Genomic DNA, 24913 nt, shown 5'->3' on the forward strand with positions numbered 1-24913 from the left:
AAAGGGAACATTTAAAGCTCAAGGGGTGTACGGAAATAAGTTAAGCTATCTCTGAAGAAACTGAGAAATGCACTGGTGTTATGATGAAATATTGAAAATAGGAGTAGTAGCATTTTAAAGTGCCTTTAAATATGGACATAAATAATAAGCAAACACGAATGATCGTCCAACTTGTATGCATAGCAGTCACAGTCTGTGTTTTATATTTTGGATGTTCCACACACACACACAAAAAAAAAAAAAGACACGGAAAGCTATTTTGTCAGTGGTTCTCAAACAGTTGAGCAGGACCAACAACAGTTGCTGGTGGGAGGGGCATGAGACTTGGAGGCCCTGATCCTTCCTCCTCTTCCCAAACTTTTTTATGTATAAAATTTACATATGTCTTGGATTAAATATTAAATTTACTTAAATAAAACTCTTCTAATTTGAATGATGCTATTTCCTTATACAGTGTTAAAATATGAACATACATGAATATGAGAATGAAAACATGTACACTAAATAAAATGTTTTTATTCATATACTACATCAAGTGGAGAGGGGGGCAATGTCTGCATGTAGATATAAAGGGGTGCCCAGGCGTAAAAAGTTTGAGTACCACTGTATTATATTGTTCTGCATAGCTCTGATTTTTTTATTTGTTAAAAAGTAAACCTTTTCTGTTTGTTTCTTCACTGCAAACAAAATATCTTAGAACTGAAACTAAAATGTAGTTGAAGACCAACCCTAGGAGGTGACAGTAACCTGCCCATTCTGCTGCAAGATTTCAACAGCATTTAAAGCAGAAATGTTTCAGATAAATTATTCTTTTGGGACCCAGGGAACAGAAGTAAAGAGATAATTACTTTCCTGATGTTTTGTACCAGCATATTAAACATTGGAGGGCTCTAAGTGGTCACATTTGTATGTTAAACTAAAGCATAATTTATTGGATTATGAACAAGCTTTTAGGTTGTGTTCTTTCAAAGAAACCAAAGTTAATACTAACCACTTTGTTGGTTCAGACAAAAGAACAAACTGTGGTTTAAAAAAACAGAACCAAAAGCTGGCTTGGAGGTGGAAGTGGAAAGGTGCATGCGCCAGGATCATGTAGACTCTTTCTTATCAAACTATATTATGGTTTAAATTATTCTATTATGCAAACTAAACTAATGTGGTTTAGTCTAACATTCAAATGGGCAATAGCTTCTATAGGAGTAAGCAGAACTAACAAATTTATGGGATGTGAAATCCAAGTGGACACTTGTTTATGTCTCTCTGTGTGTATATAATTTGCATTTATCCATATTGTGGAAAGCATCTTTAAGCACCTTTTGTAATTTTAGAAATCTTATTTGTATATTATTCTTTTCTGAAGCTACAAACTATTTTAGTTTTGTAGTTTTCTGAACTGAAAGAGAATAATTCAGCAAAATTATTTCTTTGGTTGGGGAAGAACAGACAACCTATTCAGCTATATCATAACAAGTGAAAACAATTTAATGTTATAGGACTCACAGCTTAGTTGGGACAATTAGCAGTTCTCTGGTGTGTTAGTAATAAATCATTCTACAATTCCAATTAAGTATAATTCTTCAAGTCATTTCATTTGAACAACATTTTGCTAAAAACTACGGTATGTCCCTTGGAGACCTGTAATTGAGTTGTATTATTTGATGGAAGCAATTGAGGCAAAGTCTCTACTGTTATCAATGTTGGCCTCATTATTCATGTAAGAAGCTAAATCATGATGAAATGGCCTGTTATTAATAGTTAGGAAGGACATTTGTCAGTCTCAGAGACTAATGAATAGACCAAGACCAATTACATATTTCAGTACACAAATTGAGTTGTATTTTCAGGTTGTTCCTTGAGGTAGCTTGTGTGTGAAAGTGAGTAAGGGACTGCTGATTGGAGAGCATAGAAAGCTAACCAGTTAGATATCACTAATTAAAGAACTTTATCTGTCTCTGAAGGCAGAATGCATTAAACTGTGATATTGAACATTTCGCTGTGAGCTGTAAATTGGTAAAAGATTATTCTCTTTCTTCATTTGGGCTGCAAGCTGTTGGAAGATCCTCATAAGAATTTTGAGAAGGACTTTGAAATGGGTTAAACATAATTACATGTTTTCAGGGATTGGGTTATGAAAGCAATGCAGTAATAGTTGGTCAGGACAGAAAATCAGAGAAAGAGAGAGAAAGAATGAATGAATCTTGTTAATTCTTGAAACTGTAAAAACTAATTGTGTCTTATAATCAGCGTTGTCAATTTCTGGGGAATTCCCCGGAATCCAGGGAATTTAATTAATTTCTTTCTGGGTATTTTGACTGAATATTCCAGTAAATGTTGGGGAATTCTGGGGGTTTTGGATTTTGGTAAAACATTCCGGGAAATATATTCAAGGCTTGTTGGCAACATTGCTTATAATGTACATGTAGCTGGGTGGAAAACAGGATCCAAAGAAAAGGATAAGCCTCATGTTGTAGGGGATAAAGAGCTTTCTGTTTTGTGGGAGTTTTTGAGTTTACTTGGATTTCAGCAGAATTTATTCTGAATGATATGTGTCATGCCAGAAAAATCTTATCTCTTTCTTTGATAAAATTACCAGCTTGGTAGATGAAAGGAATGCTGTGGATATAGTATATCTTGATTTCAGTAAGGCCTTTGACAAGGTTTCCCATGATATTCTTGCAAACAAGCTAGTGAAATGTGGGCTAGACAAAGTAACTGCTGCATGGATTTGTAATTGGTTGACTGGCCGAACCCAGTTGCTCCTTTTCATCCTGGAGAGAAGTGACCAGTGGGGTCCCACAGGGCTCTATCCTGGGCCCAGTGCTATTCAAAATCTTTATCAATGACTTGGATGGCAGAATTGGGGGCATACTTATCAAATTTGCAGATGAGACCAAATTAGGAGGAGTCGCTAACACCCCAGAGGACAGGATCAAAATTCAAAATGACCTGAATAGACTAGAAAGCTGGGCCACAGCTAACAAAATGACTTCAACAGGCAGAAATGTAAGGTACTGCACTTAAGGCGGAAAAATGAAATGCACAGATATAGGATGGGGGACTGAACGAGACTATGAGCTTTATCACATTGGCTCCTTCCGTTTCGTTCTGAGCACGGAACGGAAGGAGCAGGGACGAGTGTGGAACAAGTGGGGGACGGAGTTTACCGCACGCACCTGTCCCTCATTCGTTCCGTTCCCCCTCTCTTCCATTCTTAATCCGTTCCAGAGGGGGAAATTTTTGAGAACTGTTCTGAACAGTTCTCAAAAAGCGTTCCCTCTGGAACGGAATGGGCAGGGAAGAGAGGGGGAACGGAACGAGTGAGGGACGGGTGCATATGGTAAAATCCGTCCCTCAGGCCGGGCCGAGAACCCGGTGCAATAAAGTTCTACATGTGAAAGGGATCTAGGAGTCCAAGTAGACCACAAGTTGAACATGAGTCAACAGTGTGATGCGGCAGCTAAAAAGACCAATGCAATTTTAGGCTGCATCAATAAAAGTATAGTGTCTAGATCAAGAGAAGTAATAGTGCCACTATATTCTGCTTTGGTCAGGCCCCTCCTGGAATATTCTGTCCAGTTCTGGGCACCACAATTCAAAAAGGACATTGAGAAACTGGAGCATGTCCAGAGGAGAGCAACTAAAATGGTAAAGGGTCTAGACACTATGCCCTATGAGGAAAGACTCAGGAAGCTGGGGATGTTTACTCTGGAGAAGAGAAGGTTAAGAGGTGATATGATAGCCCTGTTTCAATATTTGAAGGGATGTCATATTGAGGAGGGAGCAAGCTTGTTTTCTGCTGCTCCAGAGAACAAGACCTGTAACAATGGATGCAAGCTCCAGGAAAAGAGATTCCACCTCAACATTAGGAGGAACTTCCTGACAGTAAGGACAGTGTAACACACTCCCTCAGAGTGTAGTGGAGTCTCCCTAATTTGGAGGTCTTTAAACAGAGGCTGGATGGCCATCTGTCAGGTATGCTTTGACTGAGAGTTCCTGCATGGCAGGGGGTTGGACTGGGTGGCCCTTGTGGTCTCTTCCAACTCTATGATTCTAAGATTTACTTAGGCACTAAAAGGGAGATCTAGTGTAAATTCTATACCAGTACAAACAAACAAAAAAAATCTGCTCATAGATCTTTATAAATGAAGCCTAAACAGTGACAGAAACACAGTATGTGCCCTCTCAAACTATTGAAGTGCCTCCTTGAAAAGTGTGCCAAAATTTCTTTTATTCATTAAGACTGCATGTACCTAGTGGAAAAATAAAGAAACAATTTCTCACTTTAAGTATGATGTGTTGCTTTCTTTGGCATTTAATTATTTATTTATTTATTTATTTATTTATTATGTGCTGAATTTTTCCCCCACTATATTTATTTTTGTTACATTTCTAGCTGGCAAAAAAAATTCGGGAAAAGTTTAACCGTTACTTGGATGTGGTAAATCGAAACAAACATGTAGTAGAAGCTTCGTACACTGCTCATCTGACATCACCCTTGACTGCAATTCAAGACTGCTGCACCATTCCGCCATCTATGATGGAGTAAGTATTCCCAGCAGTTGTTGCCTTGTTGCTGTTGTTGTGTATCTTCAAGACATTTTCTAACTTAAAAGCCTATTGTGCTATCTCATCTTGATATGATATTCAATGAGAAAGGCTCGAACCAGGATTTTAAATAACAGACTATTTGAGGTTGTCACAAGATGGATGATGATTCCATGGAAGTCATGGAGATACTGAGTTGTTTTATAGAAATTGTTAGCTTATCCTTCATGTTTCTCTAGCCTGATCCATTCTTTCCCTTTTTTGGGGACAGTGTAAATATGAAAAGCATATACAGGGGTTATGAAGTAAGAATTTAGGCATTATATGAAAGTTCAGCTATTTTAGTATGGTGTTGTAGTTGGCTTTGTGAGCGTAGTGTTGTGGGATTTGGTCAGTGTGCTGGGAAATATGCAAAAAGCATCTTGGTATAGGGTATTACAAGAGGAAAAATTAAAATGCAAAACTTTTAAAATTATATGCATCAAAGGACCATTCAAGAAACTTAATTAGTGCTTTCAAAAAATGCTGTCAACATAAAAGTTGAAAAAGCTGTCTGTTTTAGTGCTGCATATAAAGTCTCTTGTTTGACTGTTCAAGATAATTTCCCACATAAAATTCTTTAAATAGATAATACAAATGCATTACTGTATATGGGAAAAGTAACTATATTCAGAAAAAAATACACAAAACTTTGTTTGTATTTTTGCACTATATTTCTGAAAGACAGATTACTTGGTATAGAATGACAGCTTATAAGTATGTGACTAAATAGAAGACAATTGGAATTGTCTGTCCCTTGTTGCAATTATGTACTGTATTGCAAATAATTATCAGGAGTCTGAATGAATGTCTGCCAACCTTTGTGAGCAAGTTTGCCATGCACAGATGGCTTTTATATGGCCCTGTAAAACATACCTCTGTTTAATAGCTTCCTGACTTACACTGATAATTGTTGGAACATGGTACGAATTTAGTGATAAGTTTCTTCTTTGGGTTACTTTTAATTTTTAATGCAATTACTTTTATAGTGTGGTTTTGAGAAGATCAGTATGCATTTTCTTCCTTTACCAACCTCATCTTTTCCAGCCTATTTTAAGATAACCTAGAAATAGCAGGGGCTGTTTGTTATAGGAGCGGCTATTTAAATGTTTGACCATATAGTGTATGCTGGAAACACTGGAACATTGAAATGGTTATGCTTAAGTTATGAGTGGAAAACACATACTGTGGAGATGTACACTGAGTTGCACCTCAACGGAAGTATGAAGAAGAGCAGCAGTTTGAGTATAAACTCACACTCACACACATATATACACATATTGAAAATTGGCTGCAAAACCTAGAATTGAAAAAGAAATGGAGTTGCTCACTGTTTCAGCTCTTCCAGCCCTGATTTTCAGTCAGAAATGTAGCAGTGCCCCCTGCTGTGGGGGCAACCACTGAAGTAAAGTAAACCACAATATAAAGAATTGGCATGTAGATGTGCAGAGTATATTTTCATGAGTGTTGTTCCTCTGACTTGCATCTTACAGATTAGGGGTAAAGATGTTTGCCAGGGTAAGGAATCAAGCTTTTGATCCAGAACAGGCTGCACTAAACAAATATCTGTAAAGCTTTTTTAGAGAAGGACAAAAAATGAAGAAACCAGGTATGACCACATGCCATTTTGGGGTTTCAGTTTTGGTTAGGTATTTTATTTTATTTCTTTTTGGTTGGGAAATTTTTTATTAGGATAAACCATTGTACAAAAAATACACCCGACTGCAATAAGCTGTAACAAAATTGAATAAAATTATAAACATCTATTTACTTTCTAATACAAAAAAATTCTTACCTATCTTAATACATTTGTCCAACTTACTCAAAGTTTACTCTAGTTAGATTCATTTTCTTCCTCATAATAAAAATTATACCTTAGAACATAAACATTTAACACTAGAATAATAACTCACATATAATAATTATTCATACTTAAATTAACAATTAAAAAGAAACGAAGAAAAATAAAATACTAGGGGAAATCCCTTAAGTTATAGCTTGGGTTGCATCAGTCAACCATGGCCAAGACTTTTTCCAACGATGATTTTATAATTTATCCTTTTCTGTCTTAGATAAAGTTTCAGTTATATTTTTACCTTAATAAACAGTACTCTTAATGTCCTGCAGGTTTTGGCTTGTTACCTCCCTTTGCCTTTGGAAAAATCACATATAAATTGATTAGGTCTACAGTGGACCAAGGCGCTGTCCAAAACCTCCCAGGGATGGAACCGGGCTCCTTCCTCTTCCTCTTTTGGCCCACTGGCTTCCTGAGTTCCCTAATGCCAACAGGAGGTTCTTTGCCTGAAATTACTGTTTCCCAGGTTTGATTTGCCGAATCGGGTCAATCGAAGACCCTGACCACTCCTACTCATGCTTCCGGAGCACTAGGGCAATCTTGGACAAAATGTCTGATTGTCTCCCCTTTACCATGCCACTCAAAGTCTTAGCTTTTACATTACAGCCAGAGACAAACAGCTTCATTTATATACTACTTCATACTGAACTAACAGTGTTTAAGCAGTTTACAACTTAAGCTATTTGACCCCAACTATCTGGATACTCATTTTAGCCACCTCGGAAGGATGCAAACCTGAGTCAAGGTTGAGCCCTTTCACGGGTATTGAACTCGCAACCTTATGGTTTTAAGTAAGTGGCTGCAGAACAGGCATTTAACCACTGCACCACCAGGGCTCCTACTTCAGACACATCATGACAAGTCTGCACAGCCTCTGTGGTCCATGGTTTTCCTCCCCTCAGATTAAGTACCTGATGGTATAGCCGCCACCTTAGCTCCCACAGCTTTTGGGGGACTCTTTTGTCTTTGAAATACTCAGTGGGGCCTGTCTGGTGCTTTAAATAGTCTGACAAATCCAGTTTTGTCTGACGTTTCTGTATACACAGATTAATATAAATTTCTTCCACTATTTGTCTGTACAATTTTCTGTTAATAATCTGACTTGCCTGTCTCCCCTTTTCATTGCTTCAGCATGGATCTTTATTGTTAACTGCCCTTGAGTCGATCTTGACTCATGGCGACACTGTGGATAAGATATATCCAAGACCCTCTGCCTTCCACTGCTCTCTTTAATTCCTGAAACCCCATACCAGACTTATTGTCTTTTCCAATTAGTCCTTCCTTTTCATGATGTGTCTGAAGTAGGACAGCCTCAGTTTGGTCATCTTGGCTTCCAGGGAGGTTTCTGGCTTGATCTGATTTGGAACCAATTTGTATGGCCTGGGATCTTCAGCACTCCATGGGATCTTCAGCATTCTTCTCCAGCACCACATCTCAAATGAATGGATTTTCTTCCTATTTTCTTTCTTAACTGTTCAGCTCTCACATCCATACATGGCTTTGTTTCTTCAAATAACAAATAAAATCCTTCAAATAATCTGGTGCACTCAATTTTTCAGGTGAGGGGAACCTAACATTTACTAACCTTCCTCCCACCAAATCTCCCCCCCCCATCTAATACCTGTCCAATACTCACAAAACAGAACTAGTCAAGCCTGGGGTTCCATCTTTCCTTTTTAATAATAATAAAAAAACTTTCTCAAAATTCTGGACCGAATAGATGGCAATGAATTTAGGCCCCAGGGCTGGGAAGCCCAGGCCCCCATGCTCCACCTTCCCATATGCCACTGATCTCGCCAGAAGGAAGGTGGCCATTCCCCAGAGGAACTTCAAAACAACCTGATCATCTTCTTTAATCACTGAATCCAGGTTCCAGTTTTGAGGTTTGGGGAAGTGAGTTTGAGATTGCTTGGATCCCCAATCTCACCATAAACCACCAGTCCTGGGTATTGTAACATCATTTTGCCCCCTCACTTTTTTGTGGAAACTGTGGGAAAGAGGCCTCGGGGCTGTTTGAGCCTGCAGGCCACACTCTGCCCATCCCTACTGAAGATGGTGGTAATCTCTTCTTACAAAAGAATGAGCCTGGTTTTCATTGCACTCCATAAACTGCTGTCGCACTAGATAACAGAGCATTAAGTACCAACATTTTTTTTAAAAATGCTGGGCAAGGGACACTCAGTTCTCCATAACATAATATACTGGCACAAAGCCAGCCTGCTGTATAACTGAGGATTAAAGATATAGGAGATGCATTGTAAAGTAAAGCTAGGCAGAACTAAGAGTAAGTAGGCTTCTAAATATCAGAAGCTTCAAGAAAGGATAGTGTGCTTGGTTTTATTAATTAAGGGCTTATACAGATTGGGAGAAAGGGGCAGACAGAGACCACTCCCCCCCGATCGTTGCTGCAGCCACGGCACGGCAACGATCCACTCCAAAAAGGAGCCATAGTGCCCTGGAGTGGCGCTGTGACATCCCTCGTGCACCACACTGTTTGGACGTGGCAAATGAGCCACATCATTGTCACACACGCCGTGTAAACGTTGGCGCGCCAAGATTGCACCCGCAGCATGCAGCAAGGTTCAGGAGCCTGTGAACACTCCGGTCTCCCAAGCCCTACTTTCAGCCACAGGCCGGCACAAAGTGCCAGTCTGTACTGGGCCTAACTCCAGAGAGTGATCACAAGTGACCAGAAATATATAAACCTGTGCTTGCAAAGGTCAGGTAGCAAGTGACAGCCTCTTTCCCTTGGAAGCTTTGCCCATTAACAATAGGTCAGCTACCTGCAATGTCATGTCCTCTAGATATGTTGGACTAGAACTCCCATCATTCCTGGCTAGCATCAAGGCAGTGGGGGTTCAAGAAGACTGAATTAAATAGTAGTGGGACTAGAAGGGCAGCTGACATGATACAAAGCAGCTTCATGTTTTAAATGGAAGTTACCCTCCCAGTTTCTCTGAAGAAAAGTACTGGACACTGTAGTATTCAAGGTAATAGTAATAATACTAGCTGGTACAACTTTTGATGTTTAATCTTTTTGTATTTTTTTTTTAAATTAAGGAATGTTTTTACCTGCTTGATGAAAAAAAACTACACAGGAAATTCTTATCACTTTAATATATTACTTGACAACTCTACCTTAGATTCATTAATGTTATATTTACATGAGTAAACTTACAGATCTATTTCTGAAGATCATTTACTTTAAGAATGTGATAACTCCTTCAGAAGTGGTCCGGCTCGCCTTTTTTAAATAGCTGCTCAAATATTTGCTATTGCAGCTTACCTTTATCACTGTTTTTCTTTTGTTTACTTGCCCTTCCATGGGCTGTTAAGTTGAAAGATAAGGGGATTCCCATCCTGATTTTGCAGATTGCTTGTAGAACTCCATTTGAAAGAATACTAAACTGGATTGCTATCATCCTAATGGAATTTCAAGAGTATGCAAAAAAGGTTTGGAAGGGCTGATAAAATAGTTTAGTCTTGGGTGTTTACAAACAAACACTAGTTAGAAACTAGCTGTTTGTTTCTAAGTGAATCCTTATACGGCATTGAGTAGAGATAATCTTTCTAACACTACGAGTGCAAGGGCATATAACAGAGAGCTTTTTGAAATCAAATTTTATGAGTATAGTGAGAAATGAACTCAAAGGGCACTTCAGAAGCATGTACAGTGGGTCCTCGCCTTACGCAGGGATCCGTTCCGGATCCCTCCGCGTAAGGCGATTTCCGCCTATGCTCAAGCCCCATTGAAAACAATGGGGCTCGTGCACGGCGGTGCGCAGGGCGCAACGGGTGCACGCACCCATTCAATTGAATGGGACGCGCTGCCCCTTCCACCCTGCGCGCGCCCCACGGCTTGAGCGTGTATGCTCAAGCTGCGTAAAGTGCACCCACGTATGACGCGGGCATGCTGTAGAAGGATTTTTAAATCTGTTTTTAAAAAATCTGAAACACATATTTATAGATACCATAGTTTTCTATAGGGGTCTAAATACTCTGAAGGCACAAGGTCCTTGTCTGATCATGAAAGCTAAGCAGGGTCAGCCCTGATTAGTACTTGAGTGGAAGATTAATCCCAGGAGCCGTGAGCTATATTCCTTGCCTAAGAAAATCTTTCATGGGGTTGCCATAGGTTGACAGTCGAAGGCACACCCAAACCCACATTTTTATTCTGCTTCCTTTCCCATTTGAAACCTTTGGGCTGAATGTTATTTATTAATTAATTTAAAATGCTTATATTCTTTCCATTTGGCTATGGCAGTTTACAAATATAAAAAAATAAAAATAAATACAGTTGCAAATTTGACAATAAAGCAAGTATATGAACTGAAACAGAATCAAGTTTTCAAAATATAGGAATGTTAAGATATTAAAATGGTGGTAAGATTTTAAGAGTCAGCAAGACAGTAAAGACACTATTAAATTTATTTAAACTGGAAACTATGGATACAGGAGCAAAACATTATAAAGATAATAAGACGCATTAACATAAACTGGGAACAGGCTTAAAACAAACCAGTTCTAATATCTCTCCAGCTCATCCCCCAGTAACCTAAAATAGTCTGTTCTACCAATTAGTTTCAGGTTAGTCCTGCACAGTGCACCCAAAGTAGATACAGGACTGCAGATCAAAGAAAATGAAAAACATACATATCTATCATGCTTGAAATATAGAGGAACTCTGTCTGCATGTCAGCCCACAAAGGCTAAGAATCAAGGAAATGCCTTCAAGTTTTAAAAAGAACTCAAACATTGCCTCCCCAAAGCTACAAGTATGGATACTAGCTCTAAATGATGCTCAAAATAGGGAAAGGCATTCAGGATTCAAGGTAGGTAATGATTAGCAAATGAAGTCTGTTTCTCCTCCTATTTCTAAGGTGAATCCCTCCCATACTGAAGCTAACAGAAAATGTGTAAGCAAACAAGGAGGAAGAATCAGTATGTAGAGAGATCTTGTAGCACCTTTGAAACTAACTGAAAGAAAGTTGGCAGCATGAGCTTTTGTAGATTTAAGTCTGCTTCCTCAGATGCATTTGAAGGAGAAGGAATTAAACCCTCCTTATGCCCTGACTGTACGCTATTTCTGCCTTGACTAATTTATTGGATTACTGAAGACTAGTCTCTTGATGGACCCTAGACAGCTACCCTTCATCCTCCAGGTTATTTTAAATTTTGAGAGTCATTTCCCCCCCTGATGCTCCTCAAGTCACCAGTAGGGCTTCCAGTCTCTAATGTATGTTTTACTGCTCAATTTGCTGTGTCTGGAGGACTTTTGAAACCTTCCTCACCTGATCCAGCTCTCAATGGGCTCTATTTCCAAAGAGAAGACACCAAACAATCACTTTCTGGTTGTTGTGTGTTTTTTTTTTGGGGGGGGGGGACTTCGTCCAGGGCTAAAAAAGATTGGGATAGCAAAAGCTTTTCAGTGGTCAGTAGCAGTACCCAAAGCTTTAGAGGTCACTATTTCCCATATATGGATGAAAAAAATTGACCTACCATCAGTTTGGGTACATGGCAACCCACAGTCCACACTCCTCCACCTCTGATATAAAAGTGTAGGAAAAGGAATGTTAACTTTCAAAAACCTAGAAATAATGGCCCAAAACACACTGCAGAAATAATCCAGTGTGAGATCACTTTAACTGCTCTGACTCAATGCTTGGGAATTCTGGGAATTGAAGTTTTGTGAGACATTTAACCTTCTCTGTCAGAGAGCTCTAGTGCCACAAGAAACTACAATTCCCAGGATTCCCTTGCACTGAGCCAGGGCAGTTAAAAGTGGTCTCAAACTGGATTACAGTCGGCCCTTCTTATACACAGATTTTTTATACACGGATTCAAGCATACACGGTTTGAAAATGTTCCAAAAAAGTATAAATTTACCTTGATGTTCCATTTTTTATTAGGTACACCATTCTGCTATGTCATTATATTTAATGGGACTTGAGCATACACGGATTTTGTTATACACGGGGGATCTTGGAACTAAACCACATCGTATAACAAGGGTCCACTGTATTTCTCTAGTGTGTTTTGGATCAAAGTCAACCTATTTATTCCCTATTTGTTATATCATAGCAATTATAACATTGTTGCATCAGAAAAAACACAAGACAATAAAGGAAATAATAAAATGCAAAGTTACATACATTTTACACAATATATTTTTTAAAATTGGTTTTTGATTCTTCTTTGCTTCTGCTGTATTCTTCTATAGTCAGAGACACACTTTTACTGTCAAAGATTATTTTAATTAGAAAGACTCTTGAAGTGCTGTATTGTGTCCAGGCTTCAGCTAGGCTGAACAGAGTATGAACTTTATCACACGGGCCCTAGAACTGCTCAAAAGCGTTCTCAAAAATCGCACCCTCTGGAACTGATGTAGAATGTGATGGGAACGTCCAGTGGCACCAGCGGCATTCCCCTGTGCGGTAAGATCCACTCCTAGCCCCATCCCATTCTTGTCACGCCCCCTTTTTGGAACGTGACAGGCCCGTTCTAGGGCCTGTGCAATAAAGTACCAAGTCACACTTGACACCAACATTTTATGGGGCTGGGACCTTTTTTCATGGTGTTTCCTGGCTTCTATGCTCAATTACACATCTTCATTGTCTCCTTGTATCCAGGAAAGCTGCAGAAAAAATCCTTCAAAGATAGCAATAGCAAGTACATTTCTATACCGCTTATCAGTGAACTAAGCACTCCCTAAGTGGGTTACAATCTTTAAGCTAATTATCCCCCAAAACTGAGTACTCAATTTATCAACCTATGGAAGGCTGAGTGGATCTTGGAGCCCTGCCTGGGATCAAACTCATAGTCTTGTGGCTGCAGTACAGGCATTTAACCACTGCACCATCAAGGCTCCAAAGTTGTTCGTGATTCAAAGGAGAACACAAAAACATCTACATCTTCATTGTCTTTCTCCAGATTTCCAAATTTTCAGCCATGGTCAAGCAGAACCCAGGAGGAATATGTAGTTCATTGGTAGGAAATTCATTAGGACTGTCTGCATTGTCTACATCTCAGTAGATATGTTACTATGCAGTGGGCAATTATTATCTTATTCTCCCCCTTTCTTTAGCCCAACTGGATTCATTCATCCACTGTATATTTAGGGGACTGATAATATGTCCATATTCTCCTAGTTATGTGTGATCCTCCTAGTTATTCTTACTATTACAAATAACACAATGCTAATCTTATTTATAAGAATAAATTATTTATCTTTACAAACAAGAAATAGTTGACCTGTGGCTAAATCCCACACCAGTGAACCTTATGAATTGCTCTTTTTACCCAAACATATTGGCTAGTTTAATAAAATGGGATCATGGCTTATTGTGCTTTTATATCTTCAAAGCAAGCCAAGTGATTTCCGAATCAGGTCTTTGCTATTAGTTTGGATTAAGAATCCATTGGAACTTTGAGAATATGCTTCTGCTTGGTTTTAACATTTCAGTGCTATAAAATGCAAATAAAATATTGATTATAAGAATATGCTTTGCATTAATAAATCATACATATTTTTAACATTTTAAGAAACAGTGAATTTGAATGACTTTGTTAGGTTGTTGTAATTATGTTTACCAGTGTGGAAGACAACATCTTTATAGAAATTTAAACAAAGAGTTTAAAAACAAGGATGGGCCTTAGTGCCATATCCAAACCTCAGCTGATGAGTGTCATTTATATACACATTCTCTCCCTCTTTTTCATTTTTCCAAAACTGTAACCACATAGAAGTTGATTTACTTTGTGAATAGAGGCTGAATGAAATCCAATTGGAGCTTACTTGAACACTGTTTTGATGTAAGATTCAAAGCTTCTGCAAATTTATTTTATCTTCTACATTTGCTGATCTTCTGCTTGTAAATCCTGTTGAAGGAGAATAAAAATGACTGCTGCCTGATGGGAATTAAATGTCTGAAGTTCAAAGCAGTTTGCACATCAGAGCAAACGTCAATCAAATGAACATCTTGCAAGCTAGGCAGGGAGCGAATTTCTCCATGGGGAAGAGATCAAAGTGGGAGTCACAGTTCTGTTTTCTCCCTTGGGATGCAGTTTCGATCAGTTGTTCATTAAAGTGAATCCAGAAGGAAGGGTTTTCATATAATATAGAAAGGGGTGGGGGAGAGGAAGGTTGGAGGGAGTGGGAATGAATTACGTTCTCTTGGAGTTAAAGTTAAGATCACATTTCGATCTTTTCTAATTGCAGAATCACATTTTCCAGAGTGACATGTTGAGCTACCAGAATTGTTATTGGAGATTATGTTCTGAAACTTGTGTGATTACCTACATTCCTTTATTTTATGAAGATAGAGGAGCTAGTTAAACAACATTCCCTTTATTTACTGGATTGCCTGAGTGTGTTTCAAAATGAGTGCCATAATACAGTATCTAGGGAACCATCAGGTATTATTTTATTATATATATTTTCAGGGGAAAGGAAAAGGAAATAAAATAAACGTACTAGGAGTGGGAATGTTCTAGTCCTGCCCCCTGCTGTGTTGTTTCAGGCAATCTCCACACATGGTGAAAAGTAAAGAGAAAACCAGTTTCCAGACTGTGTAGAGAAATTCTTCAAAAAGAAGAGTCTCTCTTCTTCACAATGACACTTTTGCACAAGGAGAGGAATGCTATGGGGGAAATCTAAAGAGCGCCACTCATCCTAATCTGATATTCTATAAAAACATGTAATAGAAGAAGATTGAAAAATACTTGCATATATTCAGACTTGAACCAAAAAATGATTTAATCTTGAAGTTTAGATATTTTACATGCTATTTGTATAGCACTATACAGTGGTACCCCGGGATACGAATTACCCAGCTTACGAATTACTCTTGACAGCCTATGTTTTGAATGTACACTAAAATCATGTTTATCTGGTCTTCTCCTAGCTGCATCTTAGTCTCGTACAGTTCATTAATGACTGCAATATTCCACTGAAAAACACTGAGAAAATGCAGAGGTTTTGCAGTGCAAAAGAGGCAGAGCATTTTGGAGTGCAAATAACAGGCAGAGCATTCCTGATCTAGATAGGGATCATAGTAGGTGGCAAAGAGCTGAAACCTCCTCACTTTCATGCCCCAATTTGCATGCCCCTTCTACTTGTTAAAATGGATCAGAGGGAAAATCCTCTGATTTTGAGCTTTAATCCAGGGATCCTGCCCACAAACTCAAAAGAGCAATGTGCAGCTGCACCAGGGCTGATCACACTAGGACTGCAGCAACCACACGCAGTCCCGATCCAGGACACAGCTGCAATCCTCAACCCAGCTACTGGCAAGGTTTTTCACCGCTCCTTTTTGTGCCAGCTCTTCCAGATTGGGGCAGGCTCGGTGCAGATTCCAGCTGCATTTGGGGCCTGCGTTGTGTAAATGTTATGCCCCCAGGGCAACCCAAAGCTAGCACTTTTGGCCTGTCTGTTTTGAGCCTCAATGAAGATTTCACACATGAAGAAGTGGTAGTGATCAGAATCAAAGCCATGGAAAGGAGAGGGGCACATATTTAGCAGCTCCACATTATAGGATTCTGAATGGATTGAGCTCTATTTCTGCAATTTGCTGTATAGTGTGCCCTCCACATTCACTGGGGTTAGGGGCACAGGGCCCTATGAAAGTAGGAGAACCACATATAAAAACCCACTATTTTTTTGTACCATAGAGAACAGCTCTCTAGGAACTCTATGGTAAATATCTGCCAAATGTTGAACACAGAATTACACTGGAGGGCCTACAGATGCTTAAAGAAGTGTTTTCTCTAGTAATCTGCAGCTCTTCCAGCACAACTCTGTGGTTTCTTTCCACTTTACTTCTTGTTGATTGCTCAACAGAGTTGCACTGGAAGACCCAGAGATTCCTAGAATCATAGAGTTGAAACAGACCTCTAGGCCTATTGAATAGCTCTTACTGTCAGGAAGTTCTTCCTAATGTTGGGGTGGAATCTCTTTTCCTGTAGTTTGAATCTGTTGATCTGGATCCTGTTCTCTGGAGCAGCAGAAAACAAACTTGCTCCATCTTCAGTATGACATCTGTTCAAATATTTTAAAAGGGCTATCATATCATCTCTTAATCTTCTCATCTCCAGGCCGAACATACCCAGCTCCTCAAGTCATTCCTCACAGGCCATGGTTTCCAGATATTTCACCGTTTTGGTTGCCTCCTCTGGACATGCTCCAGTTTGTCAATATCCTTTTTGAATTGTGAGAACATATTAATCAAATCTGCAAATAAGCAAATCCACAAAAGTCAAAGCCACAAATGTGGAGGGCTAACTGTATAGCTATACTATTTTTTATAGAAATTGGGGAAGGGGAGACAGGGGCCAGAAAGAGATAGATGGCAACCATCCAGAGGTTCCATGTGACCTACTAAACCCCCCCTAAAAAAAAAGTATTCCTGCTTCATATCATTAATATTTAGTTCAGTCTTCTTCCTTTTTTTTTTAAAAAAAGACATAATATAACTTTCTTGTTGTTGTTGTTCTTGTGTGCCTTTAAGTTATTTCTGACTTATTATAACCTGGAAATCGAACCCTGGTCTCCGAAGTTGTAGTCCTATACTCAAACCACTACACCATGCTGGCTTGTCTATATACTTCTGGCTAAAGCAAAGGACAAAAGTAATAATGTTTTCCCCTAACATGAACTCAAGGAGTTTATGCTTAAAAGGCAGAATCAGCTTTACTTGTCTTATTCATCTGACTTTTGCTTTTGTTTCAGGTTTGATGGTAATTTTAACACCAATGTATCTAGAACGATTAGCTGTGATAGACTGTCTACAACTGTGAATAGCAGAGCATTCAATCCTGGCCGTGACTTAAATTCTGGTAAGTAATACACCTGTTTTGTTTAAATTGCTGAATCTTACTACAGAGAATCAGATATCATAGCTGCTGAGTTTTATGCCTCACTGAAACTGCTGCATCATTTTTAATTTGAGGTTTAATGACAGACAGATAATTTCCTAGGAAAATGATTTTATCTAGATACTAATTTATTCCAGCACGCTCTAAAAGTTTGTTGTGGTTAATAGCAACTTCCATTTGTTTTCTGTATATCTTGTCTGTCCTGTCATCAGCGAAATCCATTTTTAAGTAGTGATAGTCTAAGCTGCCTCTTTGATCTTAGAATTCATCTAATGTGCATGTTCTTTTGCAACAATCAGCATTAACTGATGTATGATGAAGCCCTGAAATATTTCATTCCTTTGATGTGCCTTGGAGTTTCTGTCTTGAGAACTGACCCATTTACTTGATGCATTTTGAAACATGGAGGTGTGGTTACTGTCTGAGGTTTTTAAGACTTTCTGAAAAATATTCCTTGCTCAGTTGATGCAGACTTTGCTTGGCTTTCAATATCACATTCAAATGGAAATACAGTATAGTGTTTGAGTGTCTTAGAATGTTATAGTGTTTTATTGTTTTGTACTTGATTATATATGTCTGAAATTGGTTAAAAGGGTATTATAAATAAAAGTTGTTGTTAATATTATTATTAAAAACAATCAGCCCTTCACATTCATTGGTTTAACATTCAGTGATTCAGTTATTTGTTTGCCATCACCCTGACCTGGTTGCTTTCCTCCTGCTTTCCATAACAGAAGCGATACTTTGGTTGGTTCCTTAGTCCATAGACATAGGAATGTGAGTTAAGCCCCCCCTTAAAAAAACTTTGCTTTTTTTATGTTCCTGTCTTTACTGGCAAGGAACAAAATGTGTCCCCCTCCCCCAGCTTGAGGCTATTGTGCGCACATTCACATGGCAGCTTCAGGTGCCGGGGGTGTGTGACAGTGGCACTGACTAGTTGTCAGGTGCATATTCTGCATACTCCCCATCTCTTGAAGCTTGAGGCTGTTGTGTGATATGCACACAGCAACCTCAGGCTCTGGCAGCAGTGGTATCTAGCTGCCAGGCATGCATTTCCTCTTTGGGGAGCTCTGTCAGTCACCCACTTTGCAAACTTGGCCACCACTGCTGCCCACTGTATTTACAGGTTTTCCACTTTCATGGAGTACCCCTAATCCTGAGGGCAGGGAACCATCCAATTAAAAAGATTGTATGTACAGCGCTGTGTAAATTTACAGCGCTTTATAAATAAAGGTTAATAATAATAATAATCTCCATTAATATTGAGATCAGCTGAAGTGAAGGGGAAACTCCCTGTTTCCCTGCTATGGCTAATTAGTAGCATCAGGAAATGTGGGACCCGCACACTACAGAAGGACAGCACTATTATTTAATTTTTATTACCATGGTTCTACCCTATGGAATCCTGGAGTTTGTAGTTTGAGACACACTAGATCATGCCAATCCCAGGATTCCATAGAATGGAACCATGGCAGTTAAAGTGGAATGATAGCACTTTAATTGTGCAGTGTGAATGTGCCTCAGGGGAATGGGTGCAGGGAAAAGGAGAGCAGAATCTGAATCTGGCCTGGCACACCCATCTCTTAATCCCATTAACAAGCCAGAAAGAACCTATCTTGAATCCTTATTTCTGTTCTCCAGTTCTGGACAGGGTCACACTTCCTATAAAGGACTGTGTTTGTAGCTTGGGGGTACTCCCGGATTCGTCGCTTCAGCTGTCATCTCAGGTGGATGCGACAATCAGGAGTGCCTGTTATCAGCTTGGGCTGATTTGCCCTTCCTGGAACGGAAAAGCTTAGAAACGGTTGTACACTCACTGGTAACCTTTCGTCTCGATTTCTGGAATGCGCTTTACTTGGGACAACCCTCATGCTCAGAAGCTGCATTTGGTACAAAATATGGCAGCCAGATTGATAACAGGGAGTTCAAAATTTGAATCCATTACACCTATTTTAAAATCCCTACACTGGCTCCTCATTTGCTTCCAGTCACAGTATAAGGTGTTGGTTATTACCTATAAAGCCCTAAATGGCTTGGGTCCAACATACCTGAGGGAATGCCTCCTCCCATATAATCCTTCCCGCACTCTCAGGTCCTCTGGGATGAATCTATTGCAGTCAGAGAGAACTAGACTAGTTTCCACTTCCCAGAGGACATTTTCTGTTGCTGCTCCAAAAATCTGGAACAATTTACCGGACAAGATCCGCCAAATAACATCTTTAGGTGCCTTCAAGGAGGCAATAAAAACAGATCTTTTCCGGCGAGCCTTCCCAAATTGACTTCCAATTTTTCCACTTACCTAATTATTCCCATTGGATTGAATGATCTTGATTTATTTTATTGGCCATCGGTTGGGAATTGTTTTATTGTTTTATAGGGTGGGAGGGAGTTTGGGAACTTGAAATGTAATATATCTTTTAACTATTGTTTCTGTGTTTGTTTGTTTGTTTGTTTGTTTTACTTGATTTTATTGTCTTTGATATCTTGTTACCTGCCTCAATCCAATACAGGGAGAGGCAGGATATAAATTATTATTATTATTATTATTATTATTATTATGGTTCATGTTTGTTTTGACCCTTAGCATATTACCTGGAGATAGTAATTTCTTAGTGTTTCACTTTACTAGTAAAGCGTTTTTTCTCCAGCTCAGTTCTGTCCAGTTGTTTGTTTGTTTGTTTGTTTGTTTGTTTTGCTAGTGATAAATGCATGGTGTAAGTGGAGAGTCAAAGTTATCCTTACTACAATATTAGGATACACTGTGTTTCCCCCATTATTGGTTTAACATGGTAGGAAAGAAGATTAGGAAGCATACAAAGTTTCAAAGTGCCTTTCAGCTGTCCCAGGAGGTCCATGCTGTAGAGTTGAAAAGATAACTGGATGATAATACAGTATATGCAAAAGGCATATGTTCATGTCTGTGCATGTGCATTTGTGTGCTTGTGTTCATGTGTGTTTTAAAGCCTTTTAATTTATTATTATGGGCATTCATTCCTTTTGCAAAGAATAGTTAGTAGTTTTCATACAAGTTTCATAATATACCAGAAGTGATATCATTTAAATTTTCAGATTTCAAATTTATACCCCTCAGCTTGTTTAGGTAATTTAAGCACAGTAAATTTGAATGAAATTTCAAATGTCGTCATTGATATCTTATGCACATTTGTTTATAGGCATTAAGAATGGCACATAACAAACTCATGTGTATGTTTGTCTTTTTATTTACTCCAATGGTTTCATGGAAGGGGGCAGGGAAACACTACAGTTTTCCTGAAATTAAAACACTACAAAACCACTCATCATTCCTAATCTGTTTTGTTAAGAGATCAATTGGTGGAAGCCCTTGTCTAACCCTTAAATACTGTGGTCTTTCCAAACAGACAGATTGTTTCTGAAACTTAAACAGGTTTGCACAATTGATTGCAGGCTCAATACCTTTCTTCCTTATCTATAGAAAATTCCAGTTTTCTCCCTTCAGCTAGTTAGTTCATTCTGCCTTCCCTAGGGAGAGCTGCCAATTTTGCCATAACCCTGTGCTTATTTTTCTGTGACCACAAAGTACAATCTTCTGTGAGATAAGCAGAGACTACTTCAGCTGAAAAAATAAGCTTCCCCCCTCTCCTTCAGGTGTACTTTTATTTTCCATCTACTAAAGCTGCTAGAATTCCCCACAGATATGTCTTACTTTCTTCCTTGCTACAAACCCTAAGAGATATGCTTTGGGGGCTCTATTTTTTTCCTCATACCAAGCCTTTTAATCTTTAAAATGCTTTTCTGTACTTTAATATGCTCTTATGTCTATGGCAAAACCAGTTTGGGGACAAGTTTCATACTCACAAGAGACTGACTAAAGATGTTGCAAGGTAACTAACTGCCTTTCAACTTAAAGCTGCATTTGTCAAGCTGCCTTTTAGTTCAAGAATCATAAGCTAACTGGTGTCAGAATAAAACTGCTGAACTTTTCTGTTGTAATTTTATCCCAGGTGCTGTATGAGGATTGCTAAAACAGCAGTCATTGTGGATAGATTAATCAAACAGATTTTGGCATTATTCATATACAGCAACACTACCTCTTCATGGAAAATTATCTAATAATTATGTAAGGACTGTTTCCCAAAGAATTAGTTGATGAAAAAACAACTAATGTTATTACTTACATGTGCATACTGACAAGGAATATCCAAGAAAGAGTGACCAATCAGATTGTGCCAGTAAGGAGTTTGGGACCTGTTAGATGAAGTTCAGTGGGTTCTTAAAAGAGATAAACATTTTATGGAAGAACGTAATATCTAGTGCCTCAACTCTATAGTTGGTAGAACTTACATGTTCCAAGGTAGCTTTTCATGGCTAGAGGAATCCTCTTTTTATATTTTCTCTCTCTTCCAAAAATATATGCATGTATCTGTTAGCTGAGAATCATGTGTGTATCTGATGGACTGTAGAATTAAAAGTAGGATTTACCAATCATTGTTTCTCAAATAACGTTGGAGTACAGTTCCTATTGACCCTGGAAATTGACTGTTTTGTCTTAAGATAATGGGAAAAGTAATCTAAAAAGCTTGTCAGTGTGATATAGCAGTGTTGGACCAAGACCCTGGGAAACTATGGCCTGTTACAGACAGGCCAAAATAAAGCTGCTTCGAGTCATTTTGGAGGTATGGTATTTCAATGATGCATGAGTCCTAAGAGTCCAAAAGCCGCACCAAAGCCACGCTCCAGTCCTAAGGACTGGAATGCAGCTTTGGTGTGGCTTTTGCACTCTTAGGACTCATGCATCATTGAAATACCATACCTCCAAAGTGACTCGAAGCAGCTTTATTTTGGCCTGTCTGTAACAGGCCTATGGTTTGAATCCTCACACAGCCTGGTAACACAGTAGGTGATCATGGGCAAGTCACACTCTTTCAGTCTAAGAGGAAAGCAGTGTCAGGCCTCCTCTGAATAATTATAGGCAAGAAATTCCTCTGTAAACTGGAGCTGATATAAAAGCAGATATAAACAACAGTTTAACAACATCTGGGTACCAAGGTTGGAAATTAGACCTCTAAAACCATTGGCCACATCTGGGGGACATCACAGAGGAGGAGGATGCTTTGAAGTACAGTGTCTGCAGCACATCAACTTATGCCATAATAAATCTATGTGCTTTTAAGGTACCACAAAAAGTCCCCCTCCCAGTGGTGAAGGAGAGGATTTTTCATATATATAGTAATAGTGCTACTGTATGTTGTAATATTGCTCAGTCAAGTTTGAGTCTCAACATTCCAAAAAGGCTGAGTCTGAGGTCATCCCTTTTAAGTGTACGACATTCTCCCTGCCTTTCAGTTTTAAGATTGGTTGTGAATGCGTGAGAGGTACATACTGTGCATAGTTTGGTACAGGGCTGTCAAAACCATGGAAGGGAGATAAAGATTTACAAAATTCTATACAAAAGCTGTTATTTTGTGCTGATTACAAATTACTTTACAGGCATGAAGGACAGAACAGAAGTCGAACCCTTTGTGAAGAGAGTCTTATAAAACTTCAAAGGGAATGTGAAAATGATAACGTTAAGCACTTATGGATAACACTTGCAAGATATTAAGCATATTGGAATCATTAACTAATTAATCTTCAAAGTATAGTATATACATGTAGTAAAAATGGAACATAATTACTCATTATGCAACAGTTACTTTAATGTCACATCTTGAGCATTGAAGTTGAATGCCTTAGGCTGTAGAGAGAGGAACACTTTTTCCGTATCATATGGCAATGATCTGTTGTAGACAATGAAAATAAAAATAGTTCTCTTAGGAGAGTAGAAATGATAGCAGTAACAACAAAAAAATGCTGTAGAATACAATTGTTTATGGTCTTTTGTCAGTGCAGCCTGCCTGTAATTTTTTTTAAATTTATTGCTTTTTGCAAATCAAAGTTGGGATGGAATTTGATTGGTTTACTGTGTATCACTGAGAGGAAATATTCTGTTGGAATATTCTAATTGTTCTTCCATGCCATTGTTACCCATCATATCCCCACTCTACATCAAAATTTGGAAAAGTTATTTTTTTGGACTATATACGGATTAGGGTACATACCGTATTTTCTGGTGTATAAGACGACTTTCTAACCCTGGAAAATCTTCTCATATGTTGGGGAGGGGGGTCTTATACGCCAGGTGCAGAAACTTCCAAGCTAGACTGGTCACCGCATATGGTGGGGGGGAGCTGAAAAACGGCCACGGAGCTCTGCTCTGGGCCCCACAACAAACTCCAACTCCCAGAAGTCCATAGCAAAGAGCCAGACCTAGAGTTAACGCGCTGCCAAACTTCTTTATTTCTCCAGTGTGGATGCAGCCACAGTTTTCCTCCTCCTTTTTCTCCCCCTGGATCTCATCCTCCATTTCATGCTCCTATGCTCCTCCGGTTCACAACAGCAGCGGAGCAATGCAAAGCTCGCAGCTGCACCATTTTGCAAGCAAAGGTAAAGCAATGCAAGGCAATGGGGAAAGCGGAGCCAAAGGCTCTCCGAATGGAACGCGAGAGGCTGGGGCTGGAGGGGAGCCTCCTTTTTTTTCCTGCCAGGTCCTGAAAGGGGGGTAAAAAAAAAGGCCTGGCTTTCTTTTTCTTTTTTTTTAAAGTATCCTCCGTGGCCCTTCTCTCACTCACTCATATAGAAGGAAAGCCAAGAGGGAAAGGAGGGGGGGGGGGAAGGGTGGATCTTTTATTTTTAAACCCCAGAGTGGGTTTTGTGGTGCTGCAAGGACCCACCTCAATGGCGCGAAATGAGGATTTTGCACTAGAAAGGGAGGAAAGGGAGGCTGCATCTGCACTGGAGAAATAACCTAGTTTGGTACCGCTTTAACTGCCCTGGCTCAAGGCTATGGAATTCTGGGAGTTGGAGTTTGTTGTGGGGTCTGGGCCCACAACAAACTCCAACTCCCAGAATTCCATAGCCTTGAGCCAGAAAAGAGTTAAAGTGGTGCCAAACCAGGTTATTTTTCCAGTGTGGATGCAGCCCGAGTGTGCTGAGGGGAAAAAGACACCCCTCTCTGAGGCATCTCTTAGCCTTAACATGTTGGAAGAGGGGTAGTCTTATATGCCAAATATATGCCAGACTCTAACTTTTAAATGGAAAAGTTGGGGGGTTGTCTTATACACCCAGTCGTCTTATACACCGGAAAATATGGTAGGTAGTTGTCTTTCAAATGCAATATTTCAGAGTTCAGACTATCATCATTAATATAAAGGCAATAAATAAAAGCCCAGTTTAGAAAGAAGGTAGTCCAACTGGAGTGTCCAGTTGTTGTCTGTTTTCCAGTTATTGTAAGAATGGTGCTCTAAAGCAGCAGGTAACAGGTCAACTTTCTCAGCTCATGTTCCTTAAAGTACTTGACCACTGCTGCCAGATTGTCAGGGCTAAGATGGCTGCTGCCTTATTGAAATAAGGTCACATACCACAAAATCCTGTTACAGGAGTGCAATATAACAAGTTTCTATTCATGAGAGTAACAAACCATAAATTTGTTTTTATATGCTATTCAGTGAAGGCAACATGTATGTGCACACATCAGTTTGATGATATTACAGTACAATGAGTTGGCAAGAGGATGCCATCAGA

The 24913-nt window shown here is 39.2% G+C and overlaps 1 protein-coding gene across 3 annotated transcripts in view; it reads left to right on the forward strand.

Moving 5' to 3' along the window:
* Nucleotides 1–24913, forward strand: part of CACHD1 (cache domain containing 1) — a 162333-nt gene that overhangs the window by 70499 nt on the left and 66921 nt on the right. For all 3 annotated transcript variants that reach the window (XM_042463873.1, XM_042463871.1, XM_042463874.1), the window contains exons 3-4: nucleotides 4394–4542; nucleotides 17166–17272. In XM_042463873.1, the coding sequence (XP_042319807.1) occupies nucleotides 4394–4542; nucleotides 17166–17272 (256 nt within the window). The remainder of the gene's footprint in view (nucleotides 1–4393; nucleotides 4543–17165; nucleotides 17273–24913) is intronic.

The sequence above is a fragment of the Sceloporus undulatus genome, chromosome 4, assembly GCF_019175285.1.
Source record: "Sceloporus undulatus isolate JIND9_A2432 ecotype Alabama chromosome 4, SceUnd_v1.1, whole genome shotgun sequence".
NCBI lineage: Eukaryota > Metazoa > Chordata > Lepidosauria > Squamata > Phrynosomatidae > Sceloporus > Sceloporus undulatus.